Source organism: Garra rufa, chromosome 18, assembly GCF_049309525.1.
Source record: "Garra rufa chromosome 18, GarRuf1.0, whole genome shotgun sequence".
Taxonomy (NCBI): domain Eukaryota; kingdom Metazoa; phylum Chordata; class Actinopteri; order Cypriniformes; family Cyprinidae; genus Garra; species Garra rufa.
Genome location: NC_133378.1, coordinates 18785760 through 18802574, shown reverse-complemented (window position 1 = coordinate 18802574; position 16815 = coordinate 18785760). Strand labels below are relative to the sequence as shown.

Sequence of the window (16815 nt, the reverse complement as noted above, 5' to 3'; positions counted from 1 at the left end):
AACTATTTGAAAATCACGAATCTAAGGGTGCAAAAATATCAATATTGAGAAAATCGCCTTTAAAGTTGTCTAAATGAAGTTCTTAGCAATGCATATTACTAATAATATATTTACAGTAGGAGATTCATAGAACATGATCTTAACTTAACATCCTAATGATTTTTGGCATAAAAGAAAATTTGGACCCATACAATGTATTTGTGGCTATTGCTACATATATACCCGTGCTACTTAATACTGGTTTTGTGGTCCAGGGCCACGTATATCTCAATATAGTAATTTTTTAACTGTTATAAAAGTAACAAATTTGCAAATCGAAAAACAAAAAACAAAAATCAGATACAGACTATTTAGGAATTGAATTCAAGTATAAAAAACTGCACAAATTGATTAATCAAATGTAAAACTGAAATTTTTAACATAAAATATATATTGAATATAGGCAAAGTCCCTTTAAGGCAAGTCATGTCACTCTGCGGCCATGTATGGGGAAACATCAAATTCTCCAAAACTGTTCACCAAGCTTACGATTAAATTTCATATTTTAAATCTCCAAAGAAATCCAACAAGACCTGCCTCATAAATATGGTTCCTTGAGCTCCAATAGCGTTAAAAAACGCTTATATTTCCGGCTAAATGAGCCAGTGCGCATGCGCAGTACTGAGCTCACGTCTTAGAGCGCCGATTGTTTCTATAGCAACCGGGACTTCTAACGGCAGCATACTAATCAACGATTGGCTCTTTCACGAAGAAGGCGGGGCTTCGCGGCCATAATGAACGTTGCATTTTTCCCCATTCAAAACTATACGAGTGACATGTCTTGGGTATTCTATGGTCTTTGATATAGGTCATTAAATGCGTCTAGCACCTTAAAATATCACCGCTGCTAATTTTGAATGATCACCGACGGGCGTGTGACTTCCTGTTAAGTTGTCAATCAAACTAACTGTAGCCAATCGCCTTGTAGGGCGTTGTCTATCCGTATTTCTGATTGGGCTGCAGAGTGCTTACGCGCGGTGACGTCATCGCTGGTACCCAAGCAGTTGTAGCGTGCGAATATGGCGAACATCAGAAGTGTCAAGGTGAGCGCAAAATTGAATGAATTAACTAAAATATAGTGGCTCAGAAAAGTCGTCTGTCCTGAAGTTCAGTTTTTCAGTTTTCTTTGCAGCTCGTTTTAGTCTGTATGTAGTTGTGTGGTTGTATTCCACATCTTCTCACAGTATTTTGAAGTTTTAGCCGTAGTGCTAACTAGTTCAGTGGAACTTCTGTGCAGTTATGAGTTTGACTGGTAAACATCAAAAACAATAGCGATTAACCAGCTTTACTCTTACGTATTATATTATCTTTAAATTCCGGTGCTGTAAGCATAGACCTCATTGTTTTGCAGCATAATATAGTTGACCCATGACTGAATTGTGTTTGTTGCATGATTAAACCTTACTAAGCTCCATGCAGGTTGTGTACGGAAGCTGAAGCTTTCCGCAAACTATATATATTTTATAGTATTTGATCCCCTCTTGATTTTGTACTGACAAAGAAATGATCAGTCTATAATTTTAATGGTATGTTTATTTGAACAGTGAGAGACAAAATACCAACTAAAAAATCCAGAAAAACTTATTTCAAAAAAGTTATAAATTGATTTGCATTCTAATGAGTGAAATAATTATTTGACCCCTACGCAATACATGACTTAGTAACTTACTTGGTGGCAAAACCCTTGTTGGCAATCACAGAGGTCAGACGTTTCTTGTGGTTGGCCACCAGGTTTGCACACATCTCAGGAAGGATTTTGTCACATTCCTTTTTGCAGATCGTCTCGAAGTTGACATTTGGCAACTCGAACCTTCAGCTTTCTCTACAGATTTTCTATGGGATTAAGGTCTGGAGACTGGCTAGGCCACTCCAAGACCTTAATGTGCTTCTTTTTGAGCCACTCCTTTGTTGCCTTGGCCATGTGTTTTGGTCATTGTCATGCTGGAATACCCATCCACGACCCATTTTTAATGCCTTGGCTAATGTTTTCACCCAAGATTTGACGGTACATGGCCCCATCCATCGTTCCTTTGATGCGGAGCAGTTGTCCTGTCCCCTTAGCAGAAAAACACCAACAAAGCATAATGTTACCACCTCCATGTTTGATGGTGGGGATGGTGATCTTGGGGTCATAGGCAGCATTCCTCCTCCTTCAAACACGGCGAGTTGAGTTGATGCCAAAGAGCTTGATTTTGGTCTCATCTGACCACAACACTTTCACCCAGTTCTCCTCTGAATCACTCAGATGTTTATTGGCAAACTTCAGATGGGCTTTCTTGAGGAGGCACTGCAAGATTTTAGTCTATCACGTCATAGTGTGTTACTAATTGTTTTCTTGGTGACTATGGTCCCAGCTGCCTTGAGATCATTGAAAAGATCCTCCAGTGTAGTTCTGGACTGAATCCTCACCGTTCTCATGATCATTGAAACTCCACAAGGTGAGATCTTGCATGGAGCCCCAGACCGAGGGAGATTGACAGTTATTTTATTTTTATTCTATTTGTGAATAATCACACCAATTGTTGTCACCTTCTCACCAAGCTGCTTGGCAATGTTATTGTAGCCCTTTCCAGCCTTGTGTGGGTCTACAGTCGTGTCCCTGACATCCTTGGACAGCTGTTTGGTCTTGGCCATGGTGGAGAGTTTGGAATCTGATTGATTGATTGTTTCTGTGGACAGGTGTCTCTTTATACAGGTAACAAACTGAGATTAGGAGCACTCCCTGATAGAGAGTGCTTCTAATCTCAGCTCTTTACCTGTATAAAAGACAGCTGGGAGTCAGAAATCAAATACTTATTTTTTTGTTGTTGTTTTTGTTGTCTCTCTCTGTTCAAATAAACCTACCATTAACATTATAAACTGATCTTTTTTTTGTACGTGGGCAAACATACAAAATTAGCAGGGATCAAATATTTTTTTTACCTCATTGTATATATATTTATAAGCTTACTTCATCCAGTGACCTCTTTGATTGTGTGGCAGGGTATGGTAGGTCTGGTCACTGGAGGGGCCTCTGGTTTGGGCAGAGCCACTGTGGAGCGGCTCATCAGTCAGGGAGCCAGCGCTGTGATCCTGGACCTGCCCAGCTCAGATGGACACAAGGTGGCCGCTGCTCTTGGAGACCGCTGTGCATTTGCACCTACTGATGTGAGTGACACTTATTGTTAAAGACCCTTTGCTGTTTTCCACTTTCTCGTCTTGCTCTTTTAGACAACAGTGCTTGATTTAAAAATATTGACTTTGTTTTCTTCTGATTGGGTGTTTGTTTTTTAATTCAGGTCACGTCAGAGTCAGATGTGAGATCGGCTGTGGATTTAGCCAAGGAGAAGTATGGTAAAGTGGACTTGGCTGTGAACTGTGCTGGGATAGCTGTGGCTGTGAAAACATACAACATTAAAAAAGACGTTCCTCACAGTCTGGAGGACTTCACTCGTGTTATTACTGTAAGCCTTACTGTATTTACAGTGCTGCCTGAACCTCATATAATGATGGTTCATATTTCTACAACTGATGACTGTTTTAACTAGGGATGCACCGATCCGACTTTTTCAGTCCCGATACCGATGCCTGGGCTTTGTATATCTGTCGATACCCGATACCGATCCAATACCATTGTTGAATTAATAATAAACTGCATACCTTCCACCTTATACCTTCCTTCCACCATGTAGAAGAAACTAAAGGCACCAAACTTTCCTAACTAAACATTACTTTCCTAACTAAGACAAAACAGATGTAATGTATTGATTGAATACTTATTTATTTGTTATTTAAAGAACAATTGTGCATTCAAATCGAAAATAGAATGTAATCAAACATCTTAAAATAAATTTAAATAAATAAAATGTAGTAGTAGAAACAAAAGAGTATTGGTCAAACATACAATAGTAATCAAACAAGTTACCAAACATATTACGTGCAAAGTCCTGCATCAATTCAAAATAAAACAGCAGCTGAACCCGAGAATAAACTAATAAAAGTTTGTCAAACAACAACTTGGTCACACATACAAATAATATAACTTTGTAAACATGTACTGTAGTGCAGTGTTACACCACTCGTGACCTGTGTTATTTTAAAGAATTATGCATTCAAATCATAATCATAAAATCATAAAACATAGGGCCTACAGAATTTTTTTTGGCGCGGAGTGGTGTTTCTGATATCAGTGAGCGAGGAGTGGAGCGGGAGCGGGAAATTGTGAACCCGAAGCGGAGCTGGAGCGGAGTGATTATTAAATGCAAGGAGCGCGGAGGGGAAATTGTTGCCGCTCCTCTCCACTTACATACTCTGCGCCGCATAGAGATTTCCAGCCACGTGGTAAAGTTGCGTTTTTGAAGTTTTCTATATTATTATTCTTTATATATTTGTTCATTATTCATTTACTTTACCACTTCGACTTTGCATGTTCTGGTTTTGCTGCCTGCCCTGCTCTCTATTTTTATTCGAAATGCCTTTGTTCTGAGATGGTGATAATAAACTTTAAATCTAACATTGCGATATATTGATGTTTGTTTTATATCTGTGGATTGTATTGTAGACTAGTCAAGTGTTGATTTGATATATAGGTTAAATTGAGTAAACTCACTGTGGACCACATACCACTTGGATATCGGTGTCACTTAAAAAACTAAAACTCACATTTAAAAAACAAACAAAAAAAACTCCAAACATTTCTCTAAATTAGTCTGTTAAAAAAACGAAACGAAAAAACATCAACTTTCTATTAAATACAAATCTGGTCTATTTTAATGGCTGTAACAGTATAAGCTGTTTGTCGGAAAAAAAGACGGGCTTCGGGTCGGACTCGGGCAAAAAATTTTGATAAGCTGTCGGACAAGGGCGGGGCTACAGCCTGTGCGTCTCGGGCCAGGGCCGGGCTAGGGCTTAGATTTAAGGCCCGTGCAGGGCTCTACAGTCACTGGCTGCGACGGAGGAAGAAAAAAAAAAAGAGGAAAAAAACTGGATCAGCCCATGGATCTGTTAATTTTTCCGATCCAGCTATATTTTCAGTATCGGGGCCGATATCCGATCCTAATATCGGATCGGTGCACCCCTAGTTTTAACAGTGCTGGCCAAATTTATTAGAACACTAGTATTTTCACCAGCTAAAAATGGTTTTAAGTGAGTCATTTTTATCTTTTGCTGTAGTGTGACAGTAGGAAATATCAGTTTACATTTCCAAACATTTATTTTGCCATTAATAATTTGGGGTAATGTTAATCACTGTTATTTCTCTAAAGCATCAGTCCTTTTAAGATGAGTGAAATTTGAACACAGACAATGCCATGTTATTGCATGAATTACAATGTTCTTTTGAATTTTATCTATTAAAGGTGAACATTGCTGGGACTTTTAATGTGATCAGACTGGCTGTAGGGGAGATGGGAAAGAACGAGCCTGATGCAGATGGACACAGAGGCTGTATCATCAACACAGCCAGTGTTGCTGCTTTTGATGGACAGGTATATCAGCTAAACACTAATGTTCAAAAGTTCGGTGTCTGTAAGATTTTTAGCAAGGCTGCATTAGAAAGATGCAGTTCACCAAAAATTCTGTCATAATTACTCATCCTCATGTTGTTCCAAACTTTGTAAGACCTTCATTCATCTTCTGAACCCAAATATAATATATTTTTGATAGCTTTAGAACAGGTAGAATTAGGTACTCTTATGAATAGCAGCGGAGAAAAAATATTCTTGTAGCTTCATAACATTATGGTTGAACCACTGATGACACATGGACTTTTTTAACAATGTTCTTAACTACATTTCTGGGCCTTGAACGTGTCAGTTGTGTTGCTGTCTAGTGTTGTCAAAAATATCGATATTTCGATAAATATCGATACTGAAATATCTGAACGGTACCAATACTAATTTGCCAAAGTATCGTTAATAGCTGAGCTGTCACTTTCACTTCTCCACAAAGGCGCGTTGACAAACACCACACGTGACCACAGTGCCTGTCTCCTCTCATTCGCTCTGGTTAAATAGCATAAGTGAAGCGAATAGAAAGGCGAGTGCGGCGACCCCGTCACCAGCTTTGGTTGATAAAGAACACAGCAGCAGTGCTATCTGGAAATATTTTGGATAAAGCAAATGAACACGGAAAGCCGAAGTACACAAGCAAGCCAATATGTAAATGTAAAGAGCTGCTACAGAGCAGTGCTAACAAAAAGCGCTAACACTACTAAGTTCGCAAAGCACCTGAAAGACAGAATTTCGAGAGGTTGGTAACTGTTCTCATTTTAACATTACTGAATCGTTAAATAAGATTGCCTAGCTGAGATGAGTGTTGTCTCGTTTTTTCTCTATAATTCGTTAATATAATCTGACTGAGGAATCTTAGACAAGTAAATACTTCAACTGTGGTCAAATGTAAATTAACTTGTGCTTATTTAACTTTATTTAAAAAAAAAAAAAATAGTTAATGCAATTTGTCTTAATGTCGATCCAGTGAGCAACTGAGCATTGTTTTCGCGTGTAATGCATGCAGGTTTGCATGGATCGGTGATTATATGTGAATCTGGCATTAAAATCTGTTCGTCAAATAATGTTAATCTATTAACCAGCATTTATGAACGATGAGCAATGCATTTGTTACAGTATATTTTAATTTTTCATAACGGTAGGTAATAAAATTACAACTGATCATGTTAGCTCTGGTCCAATAAAAAATATTTTAATTAGTTCATGTATTAGTAAATGTTAGTTTAAATGAACTTTTAACTAAGATTAATAAATGTTTTGGAAGTATTTTTCATTGTTTATTCATGTTAACTAATGTTAACACATATCTATTACCATTAACTAAGATTAGTTCTAAGATTAGTTAATAGTTCATTTTAAAAGTGTGGTCTAAAAAGGAAAAAAAAAGGTTTGTTAAACAACGAAAACAACACACTCACAACCTACACTACCAGCTGTATTTGTATTTGAACGTCAAAGCAAGTATGAAACAAACTCAAATGAAGCTAAGAAGCTGAACAGGGCTGTAGCAGTGTACAGTCGTGGCCAAAAGTTTTGAGAATTACATAAATATTGGAAATTGGAAAAGTTGCTGCTTAAAGGTCCCATATTGTACACATTTCTGGAGGTTTATTTTAGTTGTTGATGTCCTTAAGAATATATATCTGCAGTATAAGTGCCAAAATCCATCTCAATATATTTTTACAGCTCCTTTTTTAGGAGCTCTGTCAAGAACAGGTCGATTTTGGCCTAGGGCTGGGCGATATGGCTGAAAACTATATCACAATATCAGTATTTCATGTCGGTCGATATCGATAATTATTGATATTTTTTATGACCCATTTAAAATAAGGACCAGGAGAAAAATATATTACATTCAAACATTTTTATTTTAAACTTAACCTTCCTCTGATCATAATCCCCTCATTTATTAAGACAGAAATGTCAACAACCATGGAAAACTCAAATAATTAAAATGTAAACATAAGTCTAAAGTGACAATATACACTTAATTATCTCTTAATCCTCAATTCAAACCCCATTCATTGTTGATGAAGTGAATGGTCAAGCTAATGTATGGCCCAGAAGTACAGCTTGACCACAGGTCAGAGGTTGTTGCAAAGTACTTGGCTGATAATATTTATTGCTGCACAGATTGCTGGTTGCCAATAGCCAACGTTACTTCTTTCCCGGTACTTTAGCCTACTTTGTGTAATAACGAAAACATTTATTTCAGTGAAAAAACTTTCAACATTTGAACAGTAGGGCCCTACAATCTTTTGCTTTTTTCAGAAATTCTTGTTTTAATTTTTCTGATAATCAAATGAAAGCAAAATCACTGATTTATTTTTAAAAATAAAAATAAACGGAGCTTTACTGTTAAAATTAATACATAGAAGAAAAATTATATAGAGTTAAAAAAAGGTTTAATAATAATAGTATTTTTTCAACAATTAAGTGGTGACTCTTTTCTTATTTTATTTTTTATCATATATATTGTTTTATGTAAATTATTTAAATGTGAACATCATAGACTGGTCTTAAATGCCAGAGGGCTACGCAATCCTACTAAACGAAAAGCTATTTTTATATATCTCAAACAATTTAAATGTGATTTTTGTTTCCTGCAAGAGAGTCATTCATCTGTAGAGGACTTAAATTTCTGGAGATCACAGTGGGGCCTGGACTTATGGATGTCTCATGGCACGACACATTCAGCAGGTGTATGCATACTAAAAAATAATTTTAAAGGGAAGATCTTACTCCATAAAAGTGACTTAAGTGGCCATTTTGTTTGCCTTGTTGTTGAAATTTCAAGTTTGATATGCATTCTTGTTTGTGTTTATGGTTATAACCAGCCAAGAGAAAATGAAGCTTTTATTAACCGTCTAGAGGAACAAGTATTACATCTATTGGCTAAATACCCAAATGCCATGCTTATTTTTGGTGGAGACTTTAATGTGACTTTAGACAGTAGTGTAGATAGATGGCCTCCAAAACCACCGGATAATTCTTGTCTATATATAAAAATGTTCATGCAAAGATTCTCTTTAATAGATAGTTGGAGAGAGTCACATCCCCTTGAAAAGAGGTTTACATGGTGCAACAACTCTTTATCTTCTCAATCTCGAATTGATTTTTGGCTGATATCTAAGGAATTATGTAATACATCCACTAATATCTTGCCATCACCATTATCCGACCATAAGAGTATCTTTATCTGCACTCACATTTTAGGTTCTGACAATATGCATGGATTTTCCTCTTATTGGAAAATTAACAATTCAGTTCTCCTTTATGTTGAGGTGAAAGATGAGATTATTAAGATAATTCAAAATAATTGGAATAAAGCTAGAGAGGAGAACAGATACAGTAGCTACTGGGAATTTACTAAGTATGAAATTGGTAAATATATTAGAAAATTTTGCAGTGATTTGGCAAAAAAGAAAAAAATAGATGAAAATATTATTATATCTAAAATCACAAATCTCTTATCAAAAAATGTAGATAATTTACTTGATTGTGAAAAAGCAGAACTGATAGATTTACAACACAAATTAGATAATTTATATAAACACAGAGCTGAAGGGGCGTTTATTAGGTCACGTAGAAGATGGATTGAGGAGGGCGAACAAAATTCTGCATATTTTTTCAGATTGGAAAAAGAACAAGCCAAATCTAACCAAATTAAAAAACTTATGGTGGATGGCAGTATTACTGATGATCCAAGATGTATTGCAAATTTCTGTGCCAAATTTTACAGTGATTTATATGCTTCGAAATTATCCCCAAAACATATTGATGATTTTTTCCAGAAGTTACCTAATATAAAACAACTGAGTGCTTCAGACCAACAGTTTTGCGATGAACCTATCACTTTAAAAGAGATTGAGGAAGCTATTAACTCTTTAAAAGCCAATAAATCTCCTGGAACAGATGGACTTAGCTCAGAATTTTATAAAATGTTTAGTCACATTATAGCTCCTTTTTTATTTAAAGTTTATGAAGAAAGTATAGAGAAGGTAGTACTTCCAGCAACGTTATGCCAAGGCCTGATAACTCTTATTCCAAAATCAAAAAAAGACCCTCTCTTCATTGATAATTGGCGTCCAATCACGCTGCTGAACAATGATTATAAAATATTAGCTTTAATTTTGGCAAAAAGATTAAAACATGTTTTGAATTCTATCATTGACGAAACACAGTCAGGGTTTATGAAGAAAAGACACATTTCTAATAACATACGATTAATATTAGATATGATTGACTATTCAGATTACATTAATAGTGATGGATTCATTTTGTTGTTAGATTTTTACAAAGCTTTTGATACACTGGAACACGCATTTTTATTTCAGGCTCTTGATAAAATTGGCTTTGGCAACTCATTCTGTAGTATGATTAAAATGTTATACATTAATGGGAACAGTTCAATTAAACTAAGTAATGGAACGTCACCTAGATTCTTTTTAAATAGAGGAGTTAGACAAGGATGCCCAGTTTCCCCATATTTATTTCTAATTGCTACACAGTTCCTTAGCATGCATATTAATAGTAGCCATTTAAAGGGTATCACAATTGGAGACAATAATATAATTATAAGTCAATTAGCAGATGACACTGCTTTATTTTTGTATGACTCCTCGCAAATTCCAGTAGCATTGAATATTCTCAGACCCTTTTCTGAGGCTTCAGGGTTAAATTTAAATATTAATAAATGTGAATTGCTGTCAATTAAAAATTGCTCTGTTGCCTCAACTGAGGGTATAGCTGTCAAAAATAAACATATCTTGGGATACAAATATCTAAAGATGAAAATAGGTGCTCTGTCAACTTTAAACCTATTATCGCGAAAACACAAAGACGATGCAATTGCTGGCTACAAAGAGATTTGTCTTTAAAAGGCAGAACACTGCTTACAAAGGCAGAAGGACTGTCTCGCTTAACTTATGCAGCTCAATCTCTCTTTGTGGATAAGCCCACATGTAAAATAATTAATGAGGTCTTAACAAAATTTTTGTGGAAAAATAAAACTCATTATATAAGAAAATCTGTCATATTAAATTCCTGTAATAACGGTGGTCTGAATTTCATTGATTTTGATTCCCTTAACAATACTTTTAAAATCAATTGGCTGAAGCAATATCTGTCTAAACCAACGGCTATTTGGAATGCTTTTCCTTAACTTATCTTCTCTCAGCTTGGTGGTGCTCATTTTCTTTTAATGTGCAACTATGATATATCCAAACTCCCAATCAAACTTTCCAATTTTCATCGACAAGTTCTTCTAGCATGGGCTTTAATTTATAAACATAATTTTTCGCCACAGAGGTGTCTTATTTGGAACAATAAGAACATCTTATTTTAAAATAAATCTCTATATTATGATAACTGGTTTAGTAATAGTTTGATATTGGTACATCAATTGTTTAACAGTCAAGGTCTTTTGCTAAGATATTCAGAATTTCTTTCCAAATACCAAATACCTGTAACTCCAAAAGAATTTGCGATAGTTATGGGAGCTATTCCTTCTGGTTTGTGTATGCTGCTTAAAAACTTAACTTACTCTTCAACAGTTACTGCATCTCTTCTTAATCCCTGTGACACTCCTGTTGGTCGAATTTGTTTCTCCACATCAAGAAACAAAAACTATAAAATTAGGTCATTATTTCTTGAGAATCTAACTTCTGCTCCACATGTAACTTTTTTTTGGAATAATTTATTTGATAATCTTAACTGGAAAAAAGTCTGGTCACTTCAGCAAAAATTCTTTCTCACAAACAAAGTGAAAGAAGTGTCTTATAAACTGATCCACAGGTTTTATCCTGTAAAGAAATTTTTACAAAAGTATAGAGCTGACCTAGAGCTAGCATGTTCGTTTTGTTTGAATGCTGATGAAACAGTGGAACACTTATTTTGGTCATGTCACTACACTCAGGAATTTTGGTATGATATTGGTGTTTTTATTAAATGGAAGATTTTGCCAGAATTTACTTTACAAATGAGAAATGTTATTTTTGGTTATTTTGACTCAGACCCCACAAAAGAAAATACTTGTTTTATTATAAATTTAATTATTTTCTTAAGTAAATCCTTTATTCACAAATGTAAATTCTCAAATTCTAAACCTGTTTTTGTGGTCTTTTTAAGAGATATGGAAAATTATATTAATTTGATTTTAATATCCAAAAATAAGAAAGCTATGAAGACTATTAAATTTGTTATGCACTTAAAGTTTTTGTGTAAGGAATTTTATGTACAATGGCCCTTTTTTTGCTTTTTGTTTACTTTTTATTATTATTATTATTTTTTTGTTGTTTGCATGTTTATCTTACCTTTCAAGTATCACTACTGCTGTCATTTGTACCAATTTGTATGATGTTTTGATACAATTAAAAAAAAAAAAAAAAAAACCTCTTGAAATCTAAAAAAAAAATAATAATAATACAGTATGAATGATGCTAGTTTCACTAATGAAACGGTAAAATTGACAAAAAGTGACACTCACAGCAGCTTCGGAGATGTATTTATTGGAGTTTGTCTGTTCATGTGAGATGCAAAGGCCAAAAATTAGCGGGAGCGTCACGTGTGCTTCAGTAGCTATGCGTGTAGTGAAAATGAAACGCGTCTCCTCCATTCATACATATAGAGGCAAACGGAACATGCAGGATTCATATTGAAACGGTCTTTTTGCATTTCAGTTTTCACAGACACTAGTCCATATCGCGGTCTGAATTAATTAACAGACCAACTTTTGATTTATTGGTCCAAAAATCGACGAATTCCGCCCTATAGTAAAGTCCGTTTTTATGAATGGAGTCCGCGATCCCGTCTGTGAGGAGACAATAGGTGCGTTCGACTTCATGCTGCGCTGCGCAGACCGATCGGCGGCTGACTTGAAGTAGTGCATGCCGGTTAGAAATTTTGTCCGACTTGAACCGGCGTGTGCATGTGCTGCATTTCTTCCAACAAAAAAGGTATTTCTATAGCTTCCAATTCATCTGCAATAAAGTAGGCAAACGCCACGTGATCTGCCATGTTTGAGAGAGCAACGAGATCTCCAACTTGTCCGACTTGACGGCTCCGTTTTCAGCTCCTCCCCGACTGCTTTCGGCTAATCTCGCCGATCGGTCTGCGCAGCGCAGCATGAGCTCGAACACACCTATTGTAAACGCGCGATCATGTAGAGACAGAAATCACATGCCGTCGTGTAAATAAGATAAATAACATAAGGCTATTTAGTTTGTTTAATACAACAACAAGGGCCCGTTCTGTAGGAAAGATAACCTTAACTTCTATTGTGAGCTGGCGCTATATAGAAAATAAAATTAACTGGACGTTAAAGGGGGGCTGGGCGGGCCGACGAAGAATACAAAATATCAAACGTTTTATCGAACACATTTTTTATTGATATCGCTCTCTTGTCTATCGCTATATATATCGTTATCGTTTTATCGCCTAGCCCTATTTTGGCCCATCTAATTAATATTCATGAGCCTCTCTTCTGATTGGCCTGTTGTTTTCTGAGTGACGCACATCCAAGCCAACCAAAAGTAACTATGGTCATGTATGCTGTAGCCTAGCCCAGAGCCTAGCCTGCTGTGGCTTGGTGATACTCAACAGGATATTTTAGAATGATTATTAATGTTTTTTTCTTTTTCAAACACTGAATGCAGTAGCTACGTAACTGTTGCTTTAGTAAAGCCCCTTTCACAATGCGCGCTGATTCAGGCACTTTACCCTGCGACTCTTCACGACGGAAAAAATACGTGCAAAGTGGAATGAAGCAACGATCAGGCCGCTCCTCACTATCAGCGCTGAAAATCAGGTTAGTTTCAGTTTAGAGAAATGTACGCGTCGCATTACATCTCACGTCTAAATGTCACGTCTTTATGGGTTGTGTGTAAAGCACGCACAGATTCCGGAAAACAACTGTGAATGAACCTAATTAAGCAATTCCGGAACAAATCGTGGGACACATTATCCATGTATTTTGCGGAATGGCTGTGTGAAAGAGGCTGAAGCTGACGTGCCACTGGTCTCTTATATTAACATTGTTCGGAAGCCTGTGTAATGATGTAGCTTTGACATCTATCGACTGAACAGGGTTTTCTCCACTTGTTTTCGTGTTGTTGCTTAGCAATGTTATGGACATGATATTGTCTGGGTTTGACAAAAGGAGGGTGGGACGGTGTTTGGTGCTTGGGGTGGTGACTGAAGGCGGTGACTTGAGTAGATCGGACGTTATATTTTTACGGAAGTTACAGGGGCTCGTGAAAAGGAACGGCTACTTTATTCAGGCTGTGTGCAGTTTGCTGTGGACTGACTGTTTTGAAACTTATATGGTAGTTACATAACCCCTAGACCTCAGTCATCATGAAAAAAGCCAGGAAATTTCGATTTTGACAATATGGGACCTTTAAGTTTTTATAATAGCAATTGGCATATACTCCAGAATGTTATGAAGAGTGATCAGATGAATTGCATAGTCCTTCTTTGCCATGAAAATTAACTTAATCCCCCAAAAAAACTTTCCACTGCATTTCATTGCTATCATTAAAGGACCTGCTGAGATCATTTCAGTAATCGTCTCGTTAACTCAGGTGAGAATGTTGACGAGCACAAGGCTGGAGATCATTATGTCAGGCTGATTGGGTTAGAATGGCAGACTTGACATGTTAAAAGGAGGGTAATGCTTGAAATCATTGTTCTTCCATTGTTAACCATGGTGACCTGCAAAGAAACGGGTGCAGCCATCATTGCGTTGCATAAAAATGGCTTCACTGGCAAGGATATTGTGGCTACTAAGATTGCACCTAAATCAACAATTTGTAGGATCATCAAGAACTTCAATTCTTGTTAAGAAGGCTTCAGGGCGTCCAAGAAAGTCCAGCAAGCGCCAGGATGGTCTCCTAAAGAGGATTCAGCTGCGGGATCGGAGTGCCACCAGTGCAGAGCTTGCTCAGGAATGGCAGCAGGCAGGTGTGAGCGCATCTGCACGCACAGTGAGGCCAAGACTTTTGGAAGATGGCCTGGTATCAAGAAGGGCAGCAAAGAAGCCACTTCTCTCCAAAAAAAAAAAAATCAGGGACAGATTGATCTTCTGCAAAAAGTATGGCGAATGGACTGCTAAGGACTGGGGCAAAGTCATATTCTCCGATGAAGCCTCCTGAGACCATTCATGTGTGGGGTTACTTCTCATCCAAGGGAGTGGGCTCACTCACAATTTTGCCCAAAAACACAGCCATGAATAAAGAATGGTACCAAAACACTCTCCAACAGCAACTTCTTCCAACAATCCAACAACAGTTTGGTGAAGAACAATGCATTTTCCAGCATGATGGAGCACCGTGCCATAAGGCAAAAGTGATAACTAAGTGGCTCGGGGACCAAAACATTGAAATTTTGGGTCCATGGAAACTCCCCAGATCTTAATCCCATTGAGAACTTGTGGTCAATCCTCAAGAGGCGGGTGGACAAACAAAAACCCACTAATTCTGACAAACTCCAAGACAAACTCCAAGAAGTGATTATGAAAGAAGGGGTTGCAGGATTTGGCCCAGAAGTTGATTGAGAGCATGCCCAGTCGAATTGCAGAGATCCTGAAAAAGAAGGGCCAACACTGCAAACACTGACTCTTTGCATAAATGTCATGTAATTGTCAATAAAAGCCTTTGAAACGTATGAAGTGCTTGTAATTATATTTTAGTACATCACAGAAACAACTGAAACAAAGATCTAAAAGCAGTTTAGCAGCAAACTTTGTGAAAACTAATATTTGTGTCATTCTCAAAACTTTTGGCCACGACTGTACATATGCACATTCCTCATTGTCATGTTATCTTGTTATATTTATCTTTAAATTAAAAAAGAAATTTACCCCCTTAATATTGTGGCAGTTTTTTTCTCTGTGGTATCGAAAATGGTATCGAATATCGATATTTTTCAAGGTATCGTATCGAAGTTAGAAATTCCAGTATCGTGATAACACTATTGCTGTCTATGCAGGGTTGGAACGACATGAGGGTGAGTAATTATGACAGAATTTTAATTTTTGGGTGAACTATCCCTTTAAGTTGATCAAAAGTGACAGTAAAGACATTTGTAATATTACAGAAGATTTCTGTTTCAAATAAACTTTCTTTTCACTGAGAATAATAATAATAATAAATGTTTCTTGAGCAGCAAATCAGCATATTAGAATGATTTCTGACGGATAATGTGACACTGAAGACAAAAGTATTTATTGATGCTAAAAATTCAGCTTTGATCACATGAATAAATTTCTTTTTAAAATATATACAGGTTTTTTGTATTGTGTTTTGTTGTCTTTTTAAGGTGGGTCAGGCTGCATACTCTGCCTCTAAAGGTGGGATTGTAGGTATGACACTTCCTATTGCTCGAGACCTTGCCCCAATGGGGATCCGTGTGGTCACCATCGCCCCAGGTCAGTGTCCCTGACATGCATATTTTGTTTCTAAGCAGCATGATCTCTTTGTTGTGGCTTTATCAAAATTCATTGTTTGGTGAAATCAGTAAATTCTGTATTATACCATTTTTTTTTTACCTTTCCAATTATATCCTAAATGCTTTTGCCATTTTCTTTCTCTGCAGGTCTGTTCTCCACCCCACTTCTAGCAGGATTACCTGAGAAAGTGCGAAGCTTCCTGGCCAGACAGGTGCCCTTCCCGTCACGTTTGGGAGATCCAGCTGAGTTTGCACACCTTGTGACTTCAATAGCAGAAAACCCCATGATCAATGGTGAGGTGATTCGCTTGGATGGAGCCATCCGCATGCAACCCTGAAGGAAATAAGGGAAACGAAGTTAAAAGACTCCAGTTGAAATATCCAAAACTGGTCTGTGATTAAAGAGCAGATAAAGAAGCATTTTCAGCATCAGAATACTTTGTATCTGAGTGGAAGTGCTACCACACTGAGTGTTTTTTTTTTTTTAACACTGGAAATCTGGTAGATTTTTTTCAATACTTGAGTCTGTCTGGCATTTATATACTGACGGCACTTCTGTGATAGTGAAGTACTGTGCTCTAATGACTAATTACAGATGTGTGTGTCCATAGTAAAAGCATTTATACAATCATAAGGTTGTACAGAAGTCATGCAGACTGAATGTCTCTGTAATGTTGTGTAAAATAAAACATGTAAGGCATAACAGAATGAGTTTTAATAAATTCATATTTGCTATTGATAAGCTCATGGATCACTGCAGTGAAGTAAATACAGCTCCAGAAAAGATAGCCAATATGAAATGTGTTGGATTTGCCACCATACTAACTTACAGTATTATATG

General features: G+C 36.7%; 1 protein-coding gene across 1 annotated transcript; it reads left to right on the top strand.

Moving 5' to 3' along the window:
• The first annotated feature begins 928 nt into the window (after positions 1 to 928).
• hsd17b10 (hydroxysteroid (17-beta) dehydrogenase 10) lies at positions 929 to 16695 on the top strand. The gene is made up of 6 exons (XM_073823605.1): positions 929 to 1082; positions 3022 to 3186; positions 3318 to 3482; positions 5376 to 5504; positions 15846 to 15954; positions 16122 to 16695. The coding sequence occupies exons 1-6, from the start codon at positions 1059 to 1061 to the stop codon at positions 16310 to 16312; spliced, it is 783 nt and encodes a 260-aa protein (XP_073679706.1). The 5' UTR covers positions 929 to 1058; the 3' UTR covers positions 16313 to 16695.
• The last annotated feature ends 120 nt before the right edge of the window (positions 16696 to 16815 follow it).